At 35.8% G+C, this 24,546-nt stretch overlaps 2 protein-coding genes and 1 pseudogene across 7 annotated transcripts in view; all 3 read right to left on the bottom strand.

Annotated features, from left to right (window-relative positions):
* Window positions 1-24,546, bottom strand: part of LOC140508108 (E3 ubiquitin-protein ligase NEDD4-like) — a 173,287-nt gene that overhangs the window by 115,178 nt on the left and 33,563 nt on the right. For 3 of the 6 annotated variants that reach the window (XM_072615888.1, XM_072615896.1, XM_072615886.1), the window contains 2 exons: window positions 12,978-13,031; window positions 4,997-5,144 (listed from right to left, as the gene is read on the bottom strand). In XM_072615888.1, coding sequence (XP_072471989.1) covers window positions 4,997-5,144; window positions 12,978-13,031 — 202 coding nt within the window. The remainder of the gene's footprint in view (window positions 1-4,996; window positions 5,145-12,977; window positions 13,032-24,546) is intronic. The other 3 variants (XM_072615905.1, XM_072615887.1, XM_072615880.1) reach the window with 1 other exon arrangement.
* On the bottom strand, window positions 5,150-6,831 carry LOC140529107 (E3 ubiquitin-protein ligase NEDD4-like; the record flags this gene model as incomplete). Its single annotated transcript, XM_072647523.1, has 1 exon — window positions 5,150-6,831. A coding segment is annotated over exon 1 (1,404 nt), but the record flags the coding sequence as incomplete, so codon positions are not given.
* LOC140508154 (matrix metalloproteinase-26 pseudogene) lies at window positions 19,684-20,605 on the bottom strand (annotated as a pseudogene).

The following is a 24,546-nucleotide window of genomic DNA, read 5'->3' as shown; positions in this document are numbered from 1 at the left end:
AGATGATAAATGTCATCAACAGGAATCGCAGACAAGCCCTGGAAGTGGTTGTTATATTGTGATGACCTTAAGAAAAGAATGGAAAAAGAAAGAGAGAGAAATACATAAGGAAGAAGGGAAAGGAAACTAGAGAATGTTTTCTCACATACTCAGGAGGCTCAGGTAGTCATTTATGTAAACAAGAAGTAGGGCACAGGAGGAGTGTCTGAAATTTGAACTTCATTCTCATCTGAGCTGGTCAACATAAGGAAGAATATACACACAGAGCTGCGTATAGAAACACATTAACAGGGAAAGGGGAGAAGGAGGGAGAGGAACTGGAAGGAAGGGAAGATTAAGAGAGGGATCAGTCCTTAGCAAAAACTCTAAGGATGAGCAAAAATATTTATAGCTATTTGAAGTGACAGAAAATGATAATTTGTGGGGATACTCATAAACTGGAGAATGGATGAACAAATTATGATACATAAATGTAATGGAAGATTATTATGCTGATGTCTTACCAATGTAATGACCAACTACAATTTCAAAGGACTAATGAAGCACGCTATCCACCTCCTGACAAGTGAAGTGGAAAATGCAAAATCAAACAAATACTTTTCTGGACATGGCCAAAGTGGAAATTTGTTTTGATTTAATATACATGTTTACAATGGGTTTTATTTTTCTTGAGTTCCCAATTGGGGTGATATAAGAAGGAGAGAAGACAATTTGGCTGATTAAAGCAAACAAAAAAGAAATTAAAGAGATGAGTTGAAGTCCTCCTTTCAGTAGAAAGGTAGCAAATTAGGTGTACAGAATATTGGACATACAGTTAGACATGATCACTGTGCTGGTTAGTTTTACTTAACTATTTTTCTTGGTTATAACTAAAGGTTCATTTTGACAGGGGGAGGTTTATCTGGAAATGGCTGTGATATAAAACAACAGATAATAATAAAAGTTTGTGTGATTTCAAAAAATAGAATACTGGTCTCCTAACTCCTAGCCAAATGCTCTTTCTACATGACTACTCCTTCATTTATTTGGTCTTCCTATTACCCTGTAAGTTTCTAGAGGGCCAGAACCATGAGATTACTTTTTCACTATTCTCAAGAGTACCAAACACAGCACTGGGCACATAATAGATGCCCAATAAATAACTACTGATTTACCAATTTAAGTAACAGAGAACCTAGACTTCTCACACAGGCAATCTTTCCTTTGTATCACTTCTCTCTTCACAGATTCTCCTACTTTGCCTTGAAAGGGCTATTTATATTTTACCTTTCATTGCATTAATTCATCCATTTTTGACAGGTCTTAGAAAAGGATCAGCTGGAATTCAAAGAGCAGTTTGCTTACCAACAGAAGAGGAGAGTCATACAGATTCTCAGAGATTAGACAACCTCTTTATGCCAAGAAAAACTAACAAAACACTTTGGCTGGAACAGAAGGCTGTGCTTAGACAGTACAGAAGGTTAAAGACAAAGTAAGATAAAAATGAGTAGGGAAGAGCCAACGTGGTGGACAGAGTGCTGTTTCTGAGTCCAATTTCTTACACTTCCAGTTGTGTGACCTTAGGCCCCTGGAGGTCTAATGCCAAGATAGTTTCACACTGTCATAATATTTTCCTACAGAGAAATACGAAGGATTTTGAAACAAATTATCACTGGAAGAGTAATGAATGTCACCTGATTAAATATTCCAGTTTTAAGGTTTATACTTTATCACTGTATTTATATTATATTCAACACGTTATAAATGGTGTGGTGAGAACACTGGTTAATTCATTTCACCAAAGTCTTAGTTTTATCTATAAAAGGATAATGATATGTTCATTCTGTTTTTTCCCTTTGTGGATTAATCCAGTTTATGTGAACTTTATATCTCATTGCACTAAATTTTCCAAAAGAGTTTGACTTCTTTAATGACAATAACAGTGATGATAATAACTATAGCATAGTAGGGCTTACAAAGGGAAAAAAAACAAAGTCTTTATGACTGGCTTATTTCACAAAAACAGACATTTGAAAGCTAACTTTCAAATAAAAATGAGCAAATAAAGTAAAAAGTTTATGAAGCTGAAGCAAAATGCTGAGATCTTTAAACAAAATGGAAATTACATTTTAAGTATCCATCAAGCCTTGCCTATTCTGCAGAGAAAGACAGAAAAGGGGATCAGAAAGAAAGTACAGGGCCAAGCAAAACAGTGAATAAAATCTATAAAACTGAGGAGTGACTTCTGTCAACTGATTAGGAATTTTAGGACTTTCTTTTTTCCTCCAAGAAATAAAATAAAAAGCACAACTCTGAAAAATGTTGGAGAAAAAGGTCTATGCCAAAATATCTAATCCCTAATTTTTCTTAATATGTCCTACCCAATATGTAATTTTTAAAGTAAGAATTACGAATATAAAATGTTATAAAGCCAAAAGCATATAAAATCTGTTGTATCCAAGTTAATATTTAGTTGCCAAAGATAAACATTATCTTGCAAAGTATGTCTGATTATCCCATATACAACTCTATTATAAAAATATTACAGAATAGATTGTTCACAGGTCTGTGCTAAATTTATCACTGAATTTTGAAAACCAATCCATTAACAAGCTGTTGATGATGGAGAGTTAGAAACTTGGTACTGTGCTGCTGCAGACCGGCAATTTATTGGCTAAACAGTGTATGTAGTGTGTACAGTCTATACAGTGCAGATAGTCCTTTCGCTGCTTCAAACACTACGGTCTTTTCACTTAAGCACTGATTTAATTTCATAGCTTCCTTATGCAGACAGGTGACATTACTAAATTCTTCTTTAATATCAACTTGTTAAAAGTGAACACAGACTTGGGATATCAGAATACTTACGTGACTAACGGAAGTCATGAGAAATATTTTGGGCTCTGCTTATTTTTAAATGAGTTATAACATATAACTATAATTAGATTAAAATAAAACTACTGACAAAGACATGTGAAACTTCTTTTCTTTGTGCCATTTCTATATTTATAAGAACACTATTATTTTACTTTTATAATAAATCCCTGCCCCAACACTTCAAAAAAGATCCAGTATAAATTGCCCTTAACTATCACAATGCTATTTTTAATTTTTTGATAAAAAAACCAAGAAAATCCATCTAATATTTAAAAGAAGATACTGTACAACATAAAGCTCTGGTGGGTTTTACAACTTTATTCTAAAATCAAATAGGTTACTCTGAAAATAAAATGGAAATGTTTGAGGTTACAGCAAAGGTTTGTGTCTTCACAATTTAAATGAAAACAAGTAATCAACATCAACTATTATTTCTGTATTTTGGTTCCTCAAACAATCCTTAAAGGAATGGGGGATGCATTTCAGAAAACAATGCGAGAACTATCCAGAAAACTATACAAAAACCAAACCAAAACAAAATTGAACAATTATACGGCTACTACTAAATCAGGTATTTTAAGATGGTACTTCCTAAAAATATTTCTAAGTTAACTTTCCCCTGTAGATCACCTAGAAATACAGAAAATGAGATAAAATGAAAATATATGGTGAAGAAACTTCATATATTGATCTTACTTTACCACTTTAATTGCTTTCCTTTGGGGGGGAAGTGTGTGTGTTTGTGTGTGTGTGTGTGTGTGTGTGTGTGTGTGTGTGTGTGTATAGTACAAACTTGTTTGAATCATTCCACTTATCTCTGTTTTGTCTCCAAAGAGTTAGTTAAAAAAAAAAAAAAGATTTCAAACAGAAACAGAACTAAATCACAACCATTTACAAACGAGTCACTAAAATGCTTACCCTTTCCTTTTCTCATCCCAGTGTTCTATAGGTACTAAATAACACTGTTTTTAATTTGTGGGAAAAAATGAAAAATATGCATAAGACGAAGGGTTCTAACAAAAACTGGCTACAAGATATAAAAACGGAAGGGGAAAAAATTCTGTAATAACCTAATGGTTTCCCTAATTGTTCAGATAAGTAAATTTATTTTTCACTTTCCATATAGTTATTGAGAGTCACATACCATAGACAGAAAAAAATTATCTTTGGAAAACTTACACTCTATCATCCAGAATGGCTTCTTACAGATTTAAAAAAAGATGTATAAAATTTTCCAAGGTTTCAACATCTTCCAAACACAATTTTCTCAATCTTAAAACATGCACACCAAATAATATAGAAAAGTCAAATAAACTTTAACATTTTTTTGTTGTTAAATAAGTTACGACAGAACAAAACACCAAAGAAATTTATTAATAAGATAACTAGAACATCATGGAAAAAGCCTGCTACTCAAAACCAGATCCAAAAAATTATAATTTAAAAAGAAATATTGTTGAAAGATTGACTTACAGTGTAAAATAAAAGTGAGAGTGATCTAGTGGCTAATGAAAAGGGTGGAAACTTAAAATTCCTGTGGTTCCAGCTATGTGCAAATGTAAATACCATTTTATTATTTCTCTGTTATAAATATGCAGTTCAGTACTTATTGAATCTACCATCTCTGTCATCTAATAAAAGCACATTATGTAAAAAAGTAGGGCCTCTTATCTTGAAATCCTTGTCACTATTTTTATGCATCTAGATAATCTTGCACTAGTATTTGTGCTTTGCAAAGCAAAGTTAAACCTGAGACCACAGGAATTATTATGCCACTATTCAAAGAAAAAAATTCACTGAAATAAGATTAAACTTGTTGACTATAATTTAAAGCTTCTTTCATTTAAGCCATAAAAACTTTTTATTGCTTAAAATGTCAAGAAGATTTCAAAAAATACATGTCTCCTTTCAAACAACATAAAATAGCATGTAAAACTATTTTATATATATACATACAAATATATATTTCTGAATATATATCTCTTGATTGTGGAAAATTTGCTAAGCATAAAGACTATGAAAACTTCATTGAAATTCTAACATTGCTTTATTATAGATTAGACACAAGATACACGAAATTCCCACATAAATGTTCATGCCAACATTTAAAAATTTACTTCAGTAAACAAAGGAAACTTACCTTACAACAGTGTTTCAAAGTATGAGACAATTCTCTTTTGAAATAGTTCTTGCTTTCTTTTGGAAAATTACTCAGTTTGCCTTCATTTCCAGATGTGAACTGAATGTGTAATTGAGATGGTCCTGCCTTGGAACAACTGTGCTTAACGCTGGATAAACAACAAGAAAGATTTGGATAAGTTCCTTCCAATGAAATACTTCTTTGTAAAGTGTGATGGGGTTTGCTTGTCTGTAAATCTAATCTTTCCAATTCTCTTTCAATATTTATCTGACAGTCCGCATTTGGGGAAGATGGCAGGCATGCAGATGTTCCATGCATCAGCTTAATATACTTTGAACTAGAATTAAGTTTAAACTTCACTGCTGACATTTCTGGTTTACAGAGACCATTTGCTGTTTCTCTCTTTGATAAAGATGCTCTTAGCTGACTGAAATGCAGTGAAACACAAGAACAGCTGTCAGATGATTTTTCACAAAGCAACTGATTGGAACTATTATTTGAAGTAAAAATGTTTTCCTCAAATGAACCATTCGCATGAAGTGGCCTAATGTGTCTAATTTCCCCTGGAGCACAGATGGATTTAGAAAGCCGAAGTCCACTGACTGCTGTAGAAAGAAACCCGTTAGAAGCAGCACCATTTTCAATTTCTGCAAGCTCGCTGGAAGAAATGAGGAACGGCCGTGAAGTCTGATATGATCCTTTCCTTGGTAAAGTACCTGAGCTTGTTGGAGAAGTTGGAGGGGTACTAGAAGGGCTCCTGGGGAAAATTAGCAAAGATGAGCAACATTTCAGTGGAATTTTAGATTTCTTTCTTCCTGGCAATTTCATCATCTCCAATCCTTGCTCCAAGTCATCCTGGTCAAAAGGAATTATACTTCTATTTGCTGAAATAACTTCACATGGGATAGTATTAATATTTGTCAAACTTTCTTTGGTTGTGCCTTTACAGGATAAATTCCCACAATAAAAAGAGGCATTACTTGGAGGAAAAGTACTACTATCACTTATGATATAGTCAGGTGAATCATCAACACTTGTACTTGTACTTGATCCATAATCACTACAACTGCTGCTAAAACATCCATTATCCCTGGTTAAAAGACTGCATGGGCTGTCACTGGTGGAAGGGATTCTTAATTGGCTGCCATCGTTTATAGAACTCAATTTATCATCCTCTATGGCTCCACTACAAATTTCTTCCTTTAATACACAGGTAGATGTTGCATTTTCACCAGTAGTTACCACACTGTCGGATGTTAGACATCTACTATACCTTAGAGGCTGCAGTGAAATCTTTAGAAAGGTGCTCTTTCTGCTAATACTTGGAGATGAAGGTTCAGATGTTCTTTCCTGAGACTTACTATTTTCCTGTGTTAGAGGAGGTAAACTAGGAGTCAGCTTCATTTGAATAATGTTAGATGCCGAAATTTCTGCTGATCTTCTGAAGGACATGTGAACACTGTTGTCCAATTCATCTTCAGAGGTTCTGAAGGCAGGCAAGCATTGCTTCTTCTGGCTGCAAAATGCAACTGTAACCTTTGTGCCATTTGCTCTCATTTCTAAACATGTTAGCAAGTCAAAATCGTAACAAACATCTCTGTCTGAAGACGGGCTGGAAGCAGCTGTATCACATGGGAATATGTACGAGAACTTTGAAACTGTAGTTTTTTATCCAGAATAAAATGGTAGAAAATCGTTATTCTATAAAGAAGCAAACAACCCATTCGGGAGCCTGGAGTTTCAAAAAAGTCTCCAATTGCTAGTAGTCAAAACGCCTTCACTTACAAAGCACTTGAATTCCAGTGACCTTTAAGCTGAGCTCAGCTGCAGCCCTCTGCCTCAAACACCGCCAACCTTGTTTCAATTATACCTTCTCCCATTTGCATGAATGAGTAACACAAAAACAACAAGCCACCAGCATTTCAAGTTTAAACAGTACTTTTCTCTCTGGCTACACTAGGTGAACTATTTAACATTTGAATCAATGTGCTGAAACTTTCTCCAGAAGAGTTTAACCACTAATATTTTTACCCGAAGGTATAGAATTACAGGAAGTTGGTAGGAATGAAGTCCCATGTAACTGAGTATCAAATCAAGGACTGAATTTCCAAACAGTAACCACACTAGGATCCCAGTTAAGTTGGTTAATACAGAAAGATATTTACAGATTATAATTTTTAGATGCCAAAATGCAAAGTTTTAATAAGTCATGAATGCCAAAACAGTGGGGAAAAATAAATGTCTATTACTGATTTAAACAGATAAGGATTTTATCTTCCAAATAATTTTATAAAAAGATAAATAAATTTAAGGTAAATTAGTCTAGTAAATTTTATTCATCACAAAAATTAAGGTCATCCTGATAAAGATACTTTAAAAGAGATTACCACGAGTTATTTTCTCCTACAATTGGAATGTCCATTTCAGCCAAGTGGCACAGTTTTAAACTTATGCCATTTATATTCTGAATATCAAAACTGCCAAGAAGAGGTCAAAATAAGTATTCCATAAAAAATTCATATTTGACCTCTCTCCCAAAAAAAGCATTTATACCTCCAACAGTTTTAACTCATAATATTTAATTCCATTATTTCTCCAATCCACCCAGTAAAGAGTGCTGTGCTAAGTCAAAAAAGGACCTAACACTTCAAAAAAACATATCTGAATGCCAAACGCCCCGACAGCCTGTGAAGAGCTCTTTGCCGGCCCCTAGTGGAACACAGAATCAGCAGATTTGGCAGGGCAACACACACACAAATACACACTCTGCGCAACGCTTATTTTCATGAACAAAGGATACACTTGTTTATATCAGAGTACTAAGTACTCTACTACGGTAATGTGAAATTAATTACTGCCATTTATCTTTTCAGAAGCTGTAATGTATTATTTTCAGCTGTTTGCTTAATCTTTATTATATTATGAGCCTAGTGGTAATAAACTTTTAAAATTTTACTTTCTTCCTAAAAAATCATGGATCAAGTTTAGTATTTTACTCAAAAAACAGTACTTTTAAAAGCCATACCTGATTTTTATAGTTAGAACTCCAGTAAATAAAAATATATTAACTCCTTTATAAGAAACAAACAAGTAAAACAGTTCAATTTTTAAAAATAAACCCATATCGTATCTTTCTAGGTAGCCTATTCTAAGCAAATACAAAAAATTTCAAACTATTTTGTTTAAAAAACTACATAAGACATCCCTGAGTTTTTAAATAGCATTTTTAATCAAATTAATCATGAAAAACAAAGAAATATTTTAAAATTGTATCTCTGCTATAAATTATTACATTATGATTTTGCTTCAGATAAGCAACTCAACCTAGTATCACAAACTGCTTTTATTAAATGTGATTATTTACTGTTTTCTAAGATCTTGTGCATTCAAGTATGAGATTTCTTATTTGCATTCTTTGAAGGTAAACTGACAAAGCTGCTGAACACCATCATAAATAAGGCTACTTAAGTGCTTAAATCAAAACTAGAAGCTAATAAACACATATTTTTATATTACTTTGTCTTCTACATTCATATTTATATCTTATGTTAGAGCAATTTGAAGAAATAATTTACAAACATGGGTTAAAGAGAAAATGTAAGATTAAAACTAGCAAGGATTTGTAGTTCTAACATAATACCACCTAAAAAAGTGGAATGTCTGAGTAATGTACCTTTTGAGTGTGAACTCCAAATCACTATCAAAATTCTAAATCAGTTCATTTTCTCAAAAGTAAAAAAGCCAGGAATAATTATCCAGCAAGCCTGGTTCTCTTGTATACAAAAGCTCTTTAGAAAGCAGGAAGTCTTGGACAAATGATCAAAAGATTTACTTTTAAGTGTTTATATGGATAGACTAAACTATGAGACCAAATATATTCAAGAGAGTAAGGTGGTAAATATAGAAATGATTGTAGAGGTTCCAACTAGTTTGACTCCAACAAAAGGCAAAATGTTTCCAATGCACAGACAGACATTTCCATTGGTTTCCAAGTCACCTTTCCTTTTTGGTTTGGGTGAGGAAAAGAGGTAATTCAAATCTAAATATCTATCTTTTACTTGTTAAGTAAAGTTATTGAGAACTTGAGGTTCAATGTGACCCTGGTCCTGAGTTAAAAAGACTGGGGTAACATGCTCTAAATAAAAGCAGCTTTACTGCTCATAATAACTGACATTTATATATTAATTCAAACAAACTACGTAATTTTATGAATAGGTGCTAAAAAGACTTCTGATAACATATGTTTCTATAAAAAATGCTAAAATTCATAGGAATAAATGAACCTTCCCTTAATATGGTCAATAACAAGCACAGTCATCCCTCAACGTATGTGAGTCTCACATTGATAGTTTTGGTTACCTGTCCATCAATAATCAAACGTGAATTTTGGAAATTTGTGACATAATGCCGAAATTACAGATGACACATACATGTAAAGAAAACTAAAAAAATTTTTGGAAGTCATGAATGCATAAAAACTATTGTATTGTTAATCTATTTTATAATTTACTACCATAAATATACATACATAAATTTATTATGAGCATTTACTTTTCTTAAAAGTTGCAGTGCACTAAAGAGCTATGGGCTACACACTCTCTTTGGGAACACCTCCTCTTTGTCTCTCTACCATCCAGACTCACTCACGTGATTTGCTCTCCCAGTGATTATTGTTATCTTGCTAGTAAGACAAGGTAATTTGTGAAACACTTGCTATAGCTTTACCTGAGGCAGCAAAGATTCTGCATAGTATGGGAGATCCTAATTTCTCACATAGAAACTGCAACTCTTTTATGGGTGCAGTGCATTGTTTCACTTGTTTAGTGTGTTAAATAAATATAGTCAGAATTATTAAAAATAAAGTTTTAGGGGGAGGTCTAGAGTTATTTGTAGTTTTAAACATTTGTGGCGATTGTGTGCCCTTTACCCCACAAATTTTGAGGAATGACTGTGTGTGGGATGGCTCAGGTCCCTACATAAATCAATTACTCAGAGGCCTCTCAAAGTGATGACAGAAAAGTGATTTATTTGATTCTCGAGAAGCAGGGCTAACCTGTAGGAGTAGGAAAGCCAAAGACAAAGAAAAGGCAGTGATTTATATAGACCCTAACGCAAGTCCCTCCTCCCCCACTGACCATTATCCTCATTAGCTGAGAATATGATCTTACTTTCTAGACACGAAATCTAACCAATCCCTTTTGAAATGAAGACATCGAGGAATTATGTAAGTTTTATCCAATCATTAAGACCCTAATACACTACACAGTTTTATATCCTTATATGGAACTATTCTATTCTAAAAATATTGTAACCTTGAGCCTCTAGGTCTTACCTCACCCCTGGGGGAAGAATTACAATCTGAGAAATCTTCACTAAACCTATCCCACTCAACTGTATCTGTAGCCAAAAGCTAATATTACATGTAATGGAGAAAAATTAAAGGTACTTCCAGTAAGATCAAGGGTAAAGTAAGGATGCCCAGTATTACCATTACTATTTAACATGGTTCTAAAAATGTTAGCTATAGAAATAAAACAAGAGAATAAACAAGAAAAAACTATCATTTTTGTGTGTATATATATGTATATGATGACATATTTAGAGAATTCTACAGTCAACCGAAAATTTCAATGAAATAGCTAACAAGCTCAGTAAAGATACAGGATATAAAAACATATCCACATAAGTCATCAGCATACCTGTTTTATTACAAACAAACTCAGCAAAAACAGTTAGAGAGAGAAATTTCCTTTAAAATAACTGGAGAAGGAATAAAATATTTAGGAGCATATTTACTAAGATACAACCAGAAACTATAGGAATCCAATTATAAAATGCTTTTTGGAGAAATAAAGACAGACCAAAATAATGGGAGAAACATTAATTGTTCATGGGTAGGTCAAATCAACATAATACAAATGACAATACTACCTAAATTAATTAACTTATTTTGTGTTGTATCAATCCAATTACCAAGGGAATATTTATAGGGCTAGAAAAATAATAAAGGAAATTCATATGGAGGAATAAAAGGTAAAGAAATCAATGGAGGCAGATAAAGATATAACATTTTTGAGGAAAAGAGAGTAATCCAGTTTGGCTGTAATATAGAGTACATGGAATGAAAGTATTATGGAAAAAGTGGCTCCAGATCAAAATAATGTAAAGAAATTAGAATTTTATGTAGTAAACTACAGAAAGTCATTAAGACTTTTGAGCAGAAAAATAACATAAGCAGATCCAGATAAAGATTAGTGTGGCCAAATTACAGGAGAAAGAAAGCAGAAAGGGAAGATCTATTAACAGGCTATTATAACATTCCAAGTAAATGGTAATGTCAGTCTATGTTAGGATGGTAGCAATAGGAAGCCAGAGGAGAGGGTAAAGGCAAGAGATGGTCTGGAGGTGGAATGAGAGAACTTAGTAATGGATTCAAATATGGGAACTAAGTGCAAAGAGTCAAAGGTTAAGACCAAAGTTTCAACAACAGGAGAATGGATGAATAGTGGTGTAAAGTGGTTTTTTCCAGGGGAAAAAAGAAGAAAGAGGACTAGATTTAAGAAGAAAGACAGTAAATTCTATTTTGGTATTCTTCAGTAAACATGCACCAATATAATCCATTAACATACCAAATAATACACTAGCAAGATCAATTTATGTGCCTGATTATCATCTTACTACTCTTAGTTATCAGAGATCAGGATACATAGAAAATGGCAAAGATGAGTTAGCTGCACTGGAAAGAAGGCACTTGTTACATTCATAACACTTTGGAGAATCAAATTTGTCTCATCTAGAAAAGAGTATTATGAAGTGAAGTTCCTTGCTTCTTCAGGTTGACTAGGGTATTAGGGGGAATGAACATACACCTTCAAGCCAAAGAATATCTACAGTTACAAGGACTTCGTGGTTTAGAATTGATTAGATACAACAATTAGAGTTTTGCTCCAAAGTAAACACTTAGAAGTTCCGATTTCTTTCAGAGGAAAACTAACTTCTAGTCCCATGCCTGCTCTTTTAAAAAAAAAAAATTTAATCTTGACAAACAAAAATGGTACTATAAAGAATAGAAAAAGAGGATGGTATAAGAAATCAACTCTTTATTGTAAACAGTTGTTTTAAAGTATATATTAAATTTGTCCATGTCTTCTATAAATACAAAAAAGAAGCAACCAAAAACAGTCTGAAACAGGCTTACAAAATGACAAACTCTGGACAATCAAAGGATTTTAATATAGCATTTTAAGTTTTCAGGAATCATAGTATTCATTTCATTACATTAAAATCATATTTTGGTTCAGTTTTTCACCTGTCTTTCAAAGAGAGCTGCTAAATCTTTATTTATTCACTTATCACTAGCGGTGATATTGAAAACTGGCTCACCTTTGCCAGAAGAAACAAGGAAATCAAGACAAGAAAAGAAGTGTGGTTCTTAAATTCAACCTTTTCAGAGAAACCAGAAAAGTGCTCCCCCTGAGCCTTGGGCTCCTGAAAGCATACTGAATTAATGACTGAAAGAATGGTGAACATTACAGAAATGAGGATGGGACTGTAAAGATTACCTAGTCCAAACTTCTCATTTTTCAAAGGAAGAAGATGAGACTCAAAGAAACTCTTTCTCCAGCCCTTTTATAATATGAATTCTCCTGGGAATATTGTAATAAACCCTTATTAGATGTTTAATCAACACCTAAGTTAGTATTTTAATACCATTTTTGTCTTATCAGCTAACAATCAGATAAGAGGAAGAATCACACCCAAGATTGAAGCATGCTGGAAGAAACCTCTATAGAAACGGCTCTATAAAAGGTATGTAGGAGACAGTGTAAGAACAATGCCATCAACATACAAAATTGTCTCTCATATTGTAAGTGATCAAGTCCTTCACCTCCATTTTCTTAATGATCATTGCTTTTTCCTTTGTTGCTATCGTTTTCATTCATGTTTCACATTTCCCTTACTCTAACAGAAAATAACTTACCAAACGGTTTTCATCAAACACTTCAAAAAGAAGCCGGTGATGATGAGGGTGGACCTAAGTAAGAAAAACAAAGCAGAAAATTTATTTTAAAAAAAGAATATTTCACAAATCAACGCTTTCAAATATTGAACAGTACCCTAATTAAGATACTGTTTTCATCATCATATTGAATATTCAAAACTAGGATACAGTATTGACACACAAGTATCAATAAGGTGTATGAGAGTCATACAATAAAAGGTAACTGTTTTAACTGTCACACACCAAAGCTAAATTCATAATGTAGTTTAGGGTTAATATTTTTAAATAAATGAAATAAATAATATGATTATTTATTTTAAATTTCCATGCCATCGATTTTCTTTTATCACAAGAAAAAAGATTTGAAAGTTAAATGTTATGGAAATATCCATTAGCTTACTGCTAGTATAGCTTCATAAGGCCTCTTCTAAGGAGCAGTCTCTTCTAGAAGAGGTTTCATAAAGCCTCTTTAAAAAAAAAGGCAAGGGGGCGGAGCCAAGATGGCGGAGTAGAAACACACACATACGCTAGCTCCGAACCCACAGCCCATAAAATATCTGTAAAAAAGAACTGCCAATAAATTCTGGAGCAGCAGAAGCCACAGAACAGCGGAGCGGACAAGATTTCTGTTCCAGAGAGCCTGAAAACCTCTCGCAAAAGGTTCTTCGAGCTGCGGACCCTGAGCAGAGCCCAGCCCTGCGTTGGCCGCCCGGCACCAAGAGGAGCAGATCTGAGCAGGCTTCAGGGACAGAATCTCCAGCAGCCCTGTGAGTCCCTCCACCCACAGGTGACAAGGGTTGGTGAGAGGGTCTCTTTGGTGGGTCGAGAGGGGAGTGGGGTGCCCCCATAACTCAGGCCCCCTCAGGAGGCAGCAGCGGAGGTGGGAGCAGACCGGGGCTCCCCAAGCAGGCAGGAGCCTGGATCCACTGTTGAAGGTTTCTGCATAAACCCCGTGAGGGAACTGAGACCAGGAGGCTGCCCTGCCCCCACCTGAGCACCTGAACTTCATCTCACACTGAATAGCAGCCCCGCCCCCACAGAAGCCCTGAGGCTGGGGAGCAGCATTTGAAACTCAGACCCCAAGTGCTGGCTAGAAGGATCCGGAGGCGAAGTGGGTGTGAAGAGGATATTCAGAAGTCAAGTCACTGGCTGGGAAAATGCCCAGAAAAGGGAAAAGAAATAAGACTATAGAAGGTACTTTCTTGGTGAACAGGTATGTCCTCCCTTCCTTTCTGATGAGGAAGAACAATGCTTACCATCAGGGAAAGACACAGAAGTCAAGGCTTCTATATCCCAGCCCACTCAATTGGCTCAGACCATGGAAGAGCTCAAAAAGAGCTCAAAAAATTTTGAAAATCAAGTTAGAGAGGTGGAGGAAAAACTGGGAAGAGCAATGAAAGACATGCAAGCAAAGCATGAACAGCAGGTCAGCACCCTGCTAAAGGAGAGCCAAAAAAATGCTGAAGAAAATAACACCCTGAAAAATAGGCTAACTCAATTGGCAAAAGAGGTTCAAAAAGCCAATGAGGAGAAGAATGCTTTCAAAAGCAGAATTAGCCAAATGGAAAAGGAGATTCAAAAGCTCACTGAAGAAAATAGTTCTTTCAAAATTAGAATGGAACAGATGGAGGCTAATGACTTTATGAGAAACCAAGAAATCACAAAACAAAACCAAAAGAATGAAAAAAGGGAAGATAATGTGAAATATCTCATTGGAAAAACAAATGACCTGGAAAATAGATCCAGGAGAGACAATTTAAAAATTATGGGACTACCGGAAGCCTTGATCCAAAAAAGAGCCTAGACATCATCTTTCATGAAATTATCAAGGAAAACTGCCCTGAGATTCTAGAACCAGAGGGCAAAATAAATACTGAAAGAATCCACCGATCACGACCTGAAAAAGATCCAAAAAGAGAAACTCCTAGGAACATTGTGGCCAAATTCCAGAGTTTTCAGGTCAAGGAGAAAATATTGCAAGCAGCTAGAAAGAAACAATTCAAGTATTGTGGAAATACAATCAGGACAACACAAGATCTAGCAGCTTCTACAGTAAGGGATTGAAGGGTGTGGAACAGGATATTCCAGAAGTCAAAGGAACTAGGACTAAAACCAAGAATCACCTACCCAGCAAAACTGAGTATAATACTTCAGGGGAAAAATTGGTCTTTCAATGAAATAGAGGACTTTCAAGCATTCTTGATGAAAAGACCAGAGCTGAAAAGAAAATCTGACTTTCAAACACAATATTGAAGAGAAGCATGAAAAGGTAAACAGCAAAGAGAAGTCATAAGGGACTTATAAAAGTTGAACTGTTTACATTCCTAAATGGAAAGACAATATTTGTAACTCTTGAAACTTTTCTCAGTATCTGGGTACTGGGTGGGACACACACACACATGCACACGCACACACACACACACATAGAGACAGAATGCACAGAGTGAACTGAAGAGGATGGGATCATATCTTTAAAAAATGAAATCAAGCAGTAAGAGAGAAATATATGGGAGGAGAAAGGGAGAAATGGAATGCGGCAAATTATCTCTCATAAAAGAGGCAAGCAAAAGACTTTTTTAGTTTAGGGAAAAAGAGGGGAGGTGAGAGAAAAACATGAAGTTTACTCTCATCACATTCCACTAAAGGAAGGAATAAAATGCACACTCATTTTGGTATGAAAACCTATCTTACAATACAGGAAAGTGGGGGATAAGGGGATAAACAGGGTGGGGGGGACAATGGAAGGGAGGGCATGGGGAGGAGGGTGCAATTTGAGGTCGATACCCATGGGGAGGGACAGGATCAAAAGAGAGAATAGAAGTAACTGGGGGCAGCATAGGATGGAGGGAAATATAGTTAGTCTTTTACAACACGACTATTATGGAAGTCATTTGCAAAACTACACAGATTTGGCCTATACTGAATTGCTTGCCTTCCAAAGGGAGGGGGTGGGGAGGGAAGGAGGAAAAGAAGTTGGAACTCAAAGTTTTAGGAACAACTGTCAAGTACTGCTCTTGCCGCTAGGAAATAAGAAACACAGGTAAAGGGGTATAGAAAGTTATTTGGCCCTACAGGACAGAGGAGAGGATGGAGACAAGGGCAGAGAGGGATGATAGAGGAGAGAGCAGATTGGTGATGGGGGCAATTGGAATGCTCGGTGTTTTGGGGTGGGGGGAGGGGACAAGGGGGGAGAAAATTTGGAACCCAAAATTCTGTGAAAATGAATGTTAAAAGTTAAATAAATTAATTAATTAAAAAAAATAAATAAAGGCAAGAAATTTTTTTAAAAAATTAAATAAAAAAAATTAATTTGTTTTCAGTTTTCAACAATCAAGTCCATAAGTTTTAAATTTTCTCCTTCTCCCTCCCCAAGATAGCATACAATCTTACATGGATTCTACACATACATTCTTATTAAATACATTTTCACATTAGACATGTTGCATAGATAAATTAAAACGGATGGAACAAACCATGAGAAAAAACAAAGCAACAAAAGAGAAAATAGTCTGCTTCATTCTGTGTTCTGAGTCTATAGTTCTTACTCTGGATTTGGATGGCATTTTGCATCAAGAGTCCTTTGGAAATGTTTTAGGTCCTTGCATTGCTGTGAAGGGCTAAGTCAGTTAGAAACAGTCCACACACATTGTGGCTGCTACTGTGTATAATGTTCTCCTGGTTCCGCTCACTTCACTCAGCATCAGTTCATATAAGTCTTTCCAGGTTTTTCTGAAGTCTGCTCGTTCATCATTTCCTATATTATATTCATATATCACAATTTGTTCAGTCATTGCCCAATTGATGGGCATCCCCTTGATTTCCAGTTCTTGGCCACCACAAAGAGAGCTGCTATAAATATTTTTGTACACATGGATCCTCTTTTTACTGTTGGGTTTTTTTTAGTAATATATAGAAATGCAGATGATTTATGTGGGTTTATTTTGTATCCTGCAACTTTGACAAAGTTGTTTATTATTTCAAGTAGTTTTTTTTGATTCTCTAAGATTCTCTGTCTATCATCCTATTGTCTGCAAAAAGTGATAACTATTTCTTCTCTGCCTATTCTAGTTCCTTCAATTCTTTTTCTTCTCTTATTGCTAAAGCTAACATGTCTAGTATCATATTGAATAATGGACATCCTTGTTTCACCCCTAACCTTACTGGAGATGTATCTAGCTTATCTTTATCACATATACTGCCTGCTGATGGCTTTAGGTAGATACTCATTATTTTAAGGAAGGCTCTATTTATTCCTATGCTCTCCAGTGTTCTCGATAGGTATAGGTGTTGTATTTTGTCAAAAGCTTGTTCTAAATCATTGAGATAATTTTTGTTAATTTTGTTGTTATGATCAATAATGCTAATAGTTTTCCTAATATTGAACCAGCCCTGCATTCCTGGTATAAATCCTACCTGATCATGGTGCATTATCCCTGTGATAAGTTGCTGTAATCTTTCTGCTAATATCTTGTTTAAATTTGGCAAATCTATATGGAACAGCAAGGACACCATCATACATAGGAGGACCTATTGTACAGGTTCTTAGATCTGCTTTTCTAAGATTGTTGAGAGGTCAACAATCTACTTTAATCAAGCACATATATCATTTACTTAGTTCAGGGGAAAAAGTCAATACCTTGAACTTAAGAGAAAATACAGAGAAATAAAAATCAACAGACAGGGCTTCCAAATATCTGACCATAAGCAATATACATACATACATACATACATACATATATATATATACATATATATATATACACCAACTATCTGACCATAAGCAATACACACACACACACACACACACACACACACACACAAACACACATCACAGATCAACAGACAGATCCAACTGTCTGACCATACATACATGGTTACCAGAGAGACATGCACCAACATCTGGGTTTTCAAAGCTGGAGGGCTCCTTAAAATCTTGTCTAGTCAAACAAACACTGCCAATGAGGAAGCTCCAAAGGAAAACCTCACCTCAGAGTATATATACACTTTTCAGACCTGGAGGGCATCACAACCCTTGAGAACCAGTGCCTCATTAGAAATTAACAAAAGGTGTGGGCTTTCCAACAACAAAATCTCCCTAAATCAAGCTTCCCTTAATGAGCAGGCCCATTAATGGGGTGGGAAAGATCTTTAACTCTCATTAGCATTACACCATATTCATTAGGGAAATTAGTCCATAATTTTCTTTTTCTGTTTTGGCTCTTCCCAGTTTAGGTATCACAACCCAAAAATATGGTAAACTTTTACTTTGAATTGCTGACTCTCATTTTAAGTGTTCATATTTGGTAGCACGTGCTTTTTAAAGAACATTGTCAGTATTTCCTAGCTGGCACATGAAGTTTACATTTTTAAAGAGTTTACTTTCCTAAGCAAATTAACTATCCAAAAGGACTAAATAATAACAATAAAAAAAATTTTTTTAAAAATGAGGATAGGGAAGTTGCTCAGGGTAAATCCCTTCATCAACAGTATCCTAATCATTTCCCCACAAGAAAAAATTCTAAATGTTAAATGATATCATAGGGTAAACTCAAGAATACTTTCTTATTCAATATTTATTTTCTAGGATACAGGATATAAAAGATTAAGATTTGATCACTTTACTCTAAAATATTCTTTGAGCCCTTGAGTGAAGTCATTTAAGGATTAGTAAGATTTCTATAGTGGAAGGAGCAATGAAGGTAAAAATCCAAATTAAAATACAGAAGTGGAACAAGCATTTGCTGTTCCAGAAAACAACACATAGCTTATGCTCAATTCAATGCAATAAACATTTATTATTTGTAAGGTACAGTTCAAAACCTCAGGGCTACAAAGACTGAAAAACAACAGCAAAAACCTTAAAGGAGCTTACAAGACTGGAGTATAATAAGCTGAATTAAAGTCATTCTCACTGAGAGCTTTGAAGTCTAGGAGCTGTTCAAAGTTGAGGCTGCTAAGTGACACAGTGGACAGAATCAGGAAGAACCTCAGTTCAAATCCTTCCCCAGACACTATTTCAGCCTTATTCCTTTAGCGCCACCCCTGTAGGGTTTTGTGAAGATCAAATGAGAGAAGAAACCTGCAAACCTTGGTTTATTTGATTTTTTGGAAATATCAAGCCAGAGAAGTCATTTACACGCTGGAAACAAAGCACTTATGAAAATGTATTTAGGAATATTATGCTGGATACATCGTGGATGAAAAAGTCTGGAGTCAAGACCAGAAAGATTGCTGTAGCAGTAATTCAGGCATCAGAAGCTAATGACAGAGCCCAAGATGGTTACAATAGAAATGCTAAGAAAAAAAGAACAAAAGAAAAATTTTGAAGCTAAAAAGTAAGCAGTTGGTGACTGAACAAATATAAGAACTTTAATAACATCTTGAAGAAAAAGAAAATAAGTAACCCAAAATGCAATCTTCTGGCCAAATGTTTTTGATAAGACTATAAGGATGAAGGACAAGTCAGTTTCTTCTTTTTTATATATAAATAATATGTACAATTTATTTACATACTTTAAAAAAAGGCAGTAGAAAATGGACATTCAGTTTCATATTTAAAATATTCCTTTGTGTTCTCTTGTTCAGAGTTCAAATTCTAAATTAGACCATTCCTCTCCCCCCAATACTTTGGATCTTAGCTCCAGCCTCAAAGGTAACATGGGAAGCATTTCTCCATGAGTTATTAGTTTGCTTCCTGGTCAGGGAAATTTACACTTTCTATGGAAAAGGATCCATGTGTGCCAAGTCTGAAACTTCAGTATATGGCATTTTCTTTTTCCCTCAATAAAGGGTCTGGATCCCTATTATATCATCATCACTGAGCCTGAAGAATCTTGGGTCCTGATATTGATAGTCGGGGAACATGATCAAGTCTGAATCCTGAGAGTGTCCCAGGCCCAAGGCAAGGCCTATCTCATGAGCAGCCACCAGGAAGAGGTTAATTCCCTCATCATAATACATCACTGTCAAAAGTGGATTGCTTCTTGGAGTTAGGAACTGGGACAAAAGCATGAGCTAGGATGCTTCCTTTTCCATCAAAGGGGTAGGCATCTCCATGATCTCCAGCCAGGAAAGCAAACTCAGTGTCAGAATCTTGTTTATACACTCCTTGGAACTTCAAGGGCATCACACTACTCCAAACTTCTGCTGCTTTCTGCAAGATCTTTTCAACTATCCCGTGATTCATGCCCCTTGGATAGCTGATGGTTCTGTAGGTTATGGGGTTATTTCTAATTTTGGGCTTCCCAGGAAAAAATGAATAGTCAGCAATATTTCAGACCCCACGTTGAGGCTGTCTTAGGATGGCCTTTGTGGGCTCATCCAACCATCCAGTTTCTTCCAGCCTGAAGAAATGTTGCAAAAGCGCAATTGATCCTCCAGAGTTTGGTACTGGGATTCTTCTTTGGCGAAGAAGAACAGATGAAAGTAATCTTTAAAGAATTCCAAATCATCAAGGATAGTTTTGCGGATAACTGGAAAGGACAAACAGCAGGGCAGGAAGAGGACAAAGATGAGAAGAGTAGACAGCATGATTAAAGTTCCTTCCAGCTGTACTGTAGGCTATGACTCCTTTCTGGCTCTGGGAGAATTTATCGACAAGTTACTTTCTCTAAACTTCACAATCTTTCAACTCCCTCCATGAGGCAGCTAGGTGGCACAGTGAACAGAGCGTTGGGCCTGAAATCAGGAAGACTTATCTTGGTGAGATCAAAGCTGGCCTTAGATCCCTCCTAGCTATATGACCCTGGGCAAGTCACTTAACCCTGTTTGTCTCAGTTTCCTCATCTGTGAAATGACCTGGAGAAGGAAGTGGTAAACCACTCTAGTATCTTTGCAAAGAAAACTCCAAATAGAGTCAATTGAACAATAAGAATTAGGTGGGCAAGATAAAGAAATTTCAATTGCCAAGATACCAAGAAATAACAGAACTAAGTTGAACTAACAGCAAAGGGGGATAATCCCTAACTCACTCACTAAGCAACCCCTTCTCTACCAAACACCACAATCAACTACACAAACCAACCCATAGCCTGAAAAACAAGTTAGTTTTATCACCTCCTCCTCCCTTCCTCCCAACTCTCCATCATGGAAAATCAAAAGGCAGATGATCTGGGAGGTATTTTAGTGTGGCAGTCAGTACACTGGACTCAGCTAGAGAAATGAGCAGGATGCCAGCAAGTATCTCTGTCCATGATGTCTGAAACAAAGGGGATGGCATCCAGAGGGACCAGTTCTTTCTTCCCAGGAGCTGCTTGGGAGACTAAGGCTGTGTGAGGCGTATCTCTGGGTTAAAGCTATCCCATTTCTTTGGGTGCCCATTGTCCCCAAGAGCTCTGTTTCCCCTTATGAGATTGGATGAGTGATCTCTTCAAGTACTAAATCCCTAGAGATTACACTCAATGTGGGAGGAGGAAAAGAGACAGTTTGAAGTTAAACTCCCCAGGAAGCTGCCAGGAAGGGGAAGGAATCATAAAGTGAGAGAGCGTTTACTATAAAAAGAAAAACAAACTTGCCAAAGATTTCAGGAGGAAGAAAATTCAATTATTAAAGAGCTTGAGTACAAGCAAATAAATCAACAGGGAGGATATTAGTAATAAAAAGAGAAACGGACTCCAAATCAGGTAAAAGAATCCAGGCATCCATAAATAAATATTGTAAGACAAAGGAAAAGTAATCAATATTTGATGAGGCAAAGAACTATGTAAATTCTCAAGAAAAAGAACATGGAACCACTGCTGGATGTTTCTGAATGGTTTAAAAGAGAAATAAAATGAGAATGGTGAAAGTAGAATGTATGGCCTTTATTAGCATAAATAATTAGCATAAGAGAAAAATTTGAATCTATGGTGGAAAAATTAATCAAAGAAACAAAAGAATAATTGATTAGAAATTTAAATACTTGGAGGTGAAGGATGAGCTAGAAGACAAGCAAAAAGAAAACAGTAACATTAAAAGAAAATCACAACTTGAGGATTCTCCCAGAAGAATATATTATAAAACAAAAACCTAGACATCATAATCCAAGAAATAATCCAAGAAAACTGCCCAGAACTTCTGAACACAGAAAATAAAGTGCCAATCAAAAGAATCCAGCTATGCCGCCAACTCCAAGTCACACAGCAGTTAAATTTAATAATTCCAATGACAACAAATTCTGCAAGCAACCATGGGAAAGATCGTCAAGTGCAGAGAAAAGAAAATTCAAGTAACATAAAACTGTTCTATACTCTTCATATATCTCATGAAGGAACAGAATAAGTGTTCCAAAGAGCAAAGGTGCTCAAAATGAAATCCAAGGTGCAAATCTGTAAAATCTGCAAATCTGAGCATTAATAAAAAGGTAGATGTTCAATAAAAGAGACATTCAAAACATTCCTAAAAAGCAAATCAAATCCTAAAGAATTTGTTTCTCAAACACCCAAGAAAACAATAAATGTAAAAAAGGTAATCAAATACAGCAACAAAGATAAGAACAAAAAAAATAACAAGATAGAGTCTATCTGAGAGACCATAAAGAGATTTAATTCCAAAGGCATAAGAGGAAACAAGTCAAAGAAGTAATGGTGGAGATACAAGCCTGAAATACAAGCAAAGTTTTACAACATAATGTCTCCAAGCGAACCAGTGCTTTTTATGGGACAAGCAGAAGAGGAAGAAGAAGGGGGGATATGTGACGCACTCTAATCAAGTCAAAGGCTAACAATGAAAAGAAAAATACTCTGTAGCATTTCAGCAGAAGAGAGCCCACAGGAAAATGGGTGAGGAAACAAATGCAGAGATTTTAAAAAAGGTAGAGAAAAGGGAAAACTGTGTTTTAGTGGCAGGAGAGGATACCAGTGATGAATGCCCCCATGGGAAAAGCAAGATATTCTATTCAGTGAGATCAGGATCTTCCAATGGGTAAGTATAATCTCTAGGGATTTAGTACTTGAGATCACTCATCCGATCTCAGAAGGGGAAACAGAAGACAGTTGTCTTGGGGACAACTGACACCCAAAAAAATGGGATGGCTTGAACCCAGAGATACTAAGCTATTTGTCAAAATGATAGCAATAACAAGGAGATCAGTCATCTTTCCAATGAATGTATCTAAGACTCCTAAGGCAGATCAAAAGAGATAACTACTACTAACTCCTGTTGACTCAAGTGGATACAAATGAAAGAAAAAGGAACTTTAAAAGATTACAAAGTCAGTCTTAAAACTGATGGTCATCAGAACACAGGATATATTTTCCTTACCACTGCTTCCTGTATTGTCAAGGCAATATTCACAGCACCTATGGCAACTATGAGTATGCTGGTGTAGTTCTGAATCACAACAGATTCTCCATGTAGAAGGCAGGAGAAAAATATTCAGATGCCAGAAAGCCAAATCTTAACATCATAAAACCAAATCTATCATAGCAACAAAGAAATCCATCATAGCATCCAAGAAGTTTATACACATTATGAGGCATTCCCACAAACACTCTCTAGCAAAATGCCCTTCTCTCACCCATAGCCAGCTGCCTGCTTTCTCTCCCTCCCAGATCTGAGGAGTCTGACTCACTTTCTGCTCCAAACATTCAGCAAACTCCTCCCATCACAGGCTCCATGTGACCCATATTTTCATGCAACCCAGGCAAGTCACAAGAGCCTATTAATGAATGGAAAAGATCTTCCCATTCATATTACCATTACACCTAATAAAAGTAAGGGATGCAAAAGACAAAAACAGACTTGTAAGAAAGCTAAAGAAGGTGGTGTTTGAGAATTCAGACTTCTGGACCACTTCTTCAAATATAGGGAAGAAATGCTCTAGATCAGCACCTAACAAAGGCTAGTAAAAATGTATTTGCAGGGTATCTTTTAAATCTGATCAAAAAGGCTTTAAACTAAGAAGGATAGAGAAAGACTAGCTACAACAAAGGGTGTGTAGGCAGGAGGGAACCAACAGCTGAGATACTCAGAAGTGTATAGAAGATAAAAATCCAAGAAAAGAGTCAAGAGGAAAGCCTATGTCCTTGAATGTCTCTACACAAATGCTTATAATTGCTAATGGAAGGAGGGAAATTTAACATTGCCAAGACTTGAGGGGATTAAACTCACAAATCAGAATTGTTCCCCACTGTCAGTTCTAGACTCTCCCTTGCCCAATTTCACTAACAATCTGATCCCTTGCCAGTGGTGCCCCTGCACCACAATAAGGGGAGTGGAAAGGAGGATGCAGCCCACCTCCCACCCTAGCTTGATCTTGCCTCAGAAGCAACACGAGAGTAGCCTTAGAGAAGTATTGTCTTAGTTCTCCTTAATCTCACTGCCTTCCCTGCAACAGTCTCTGATTTATCCCATATACATCTTGTTTGTATGTAGTTGCTTGGCCCTGTCTCCTCCTTGAGACTGTAAGCTCCCTGAGTGCAGGTACTGATTGTTTTTAACCTTTCTTTGTATCCCCAGCACTTAGAACAGTGCCTGGCACAGAGCAGGCATTAACAAATGTTTAAAGATCAATTAACAAGACCTCTTTCTTCTGTTCTCCTTCCTGTCTTGACCATTCCTTCTCAGTCTC

This window comes from Notamacropus eugenii, chromosome 1, assembly GCF_028372415.1.
Source record: "Notamacropus eugenii isolate mMacEug1 chromosome 1, mMacEug1.pri_v2, whole genome shotgun sequence".
Lineage (NCBI taxonomy): Eukaryota > Metazoa > Chordata > Mammalia > Diprotodontia > Macropodidae > Notamacropus > Notamacropus eugenii.
Note: the sequence above shows the minus strand (reverse complement) of the source record. Positions and strands in the feature narration are given on the sequence as shown.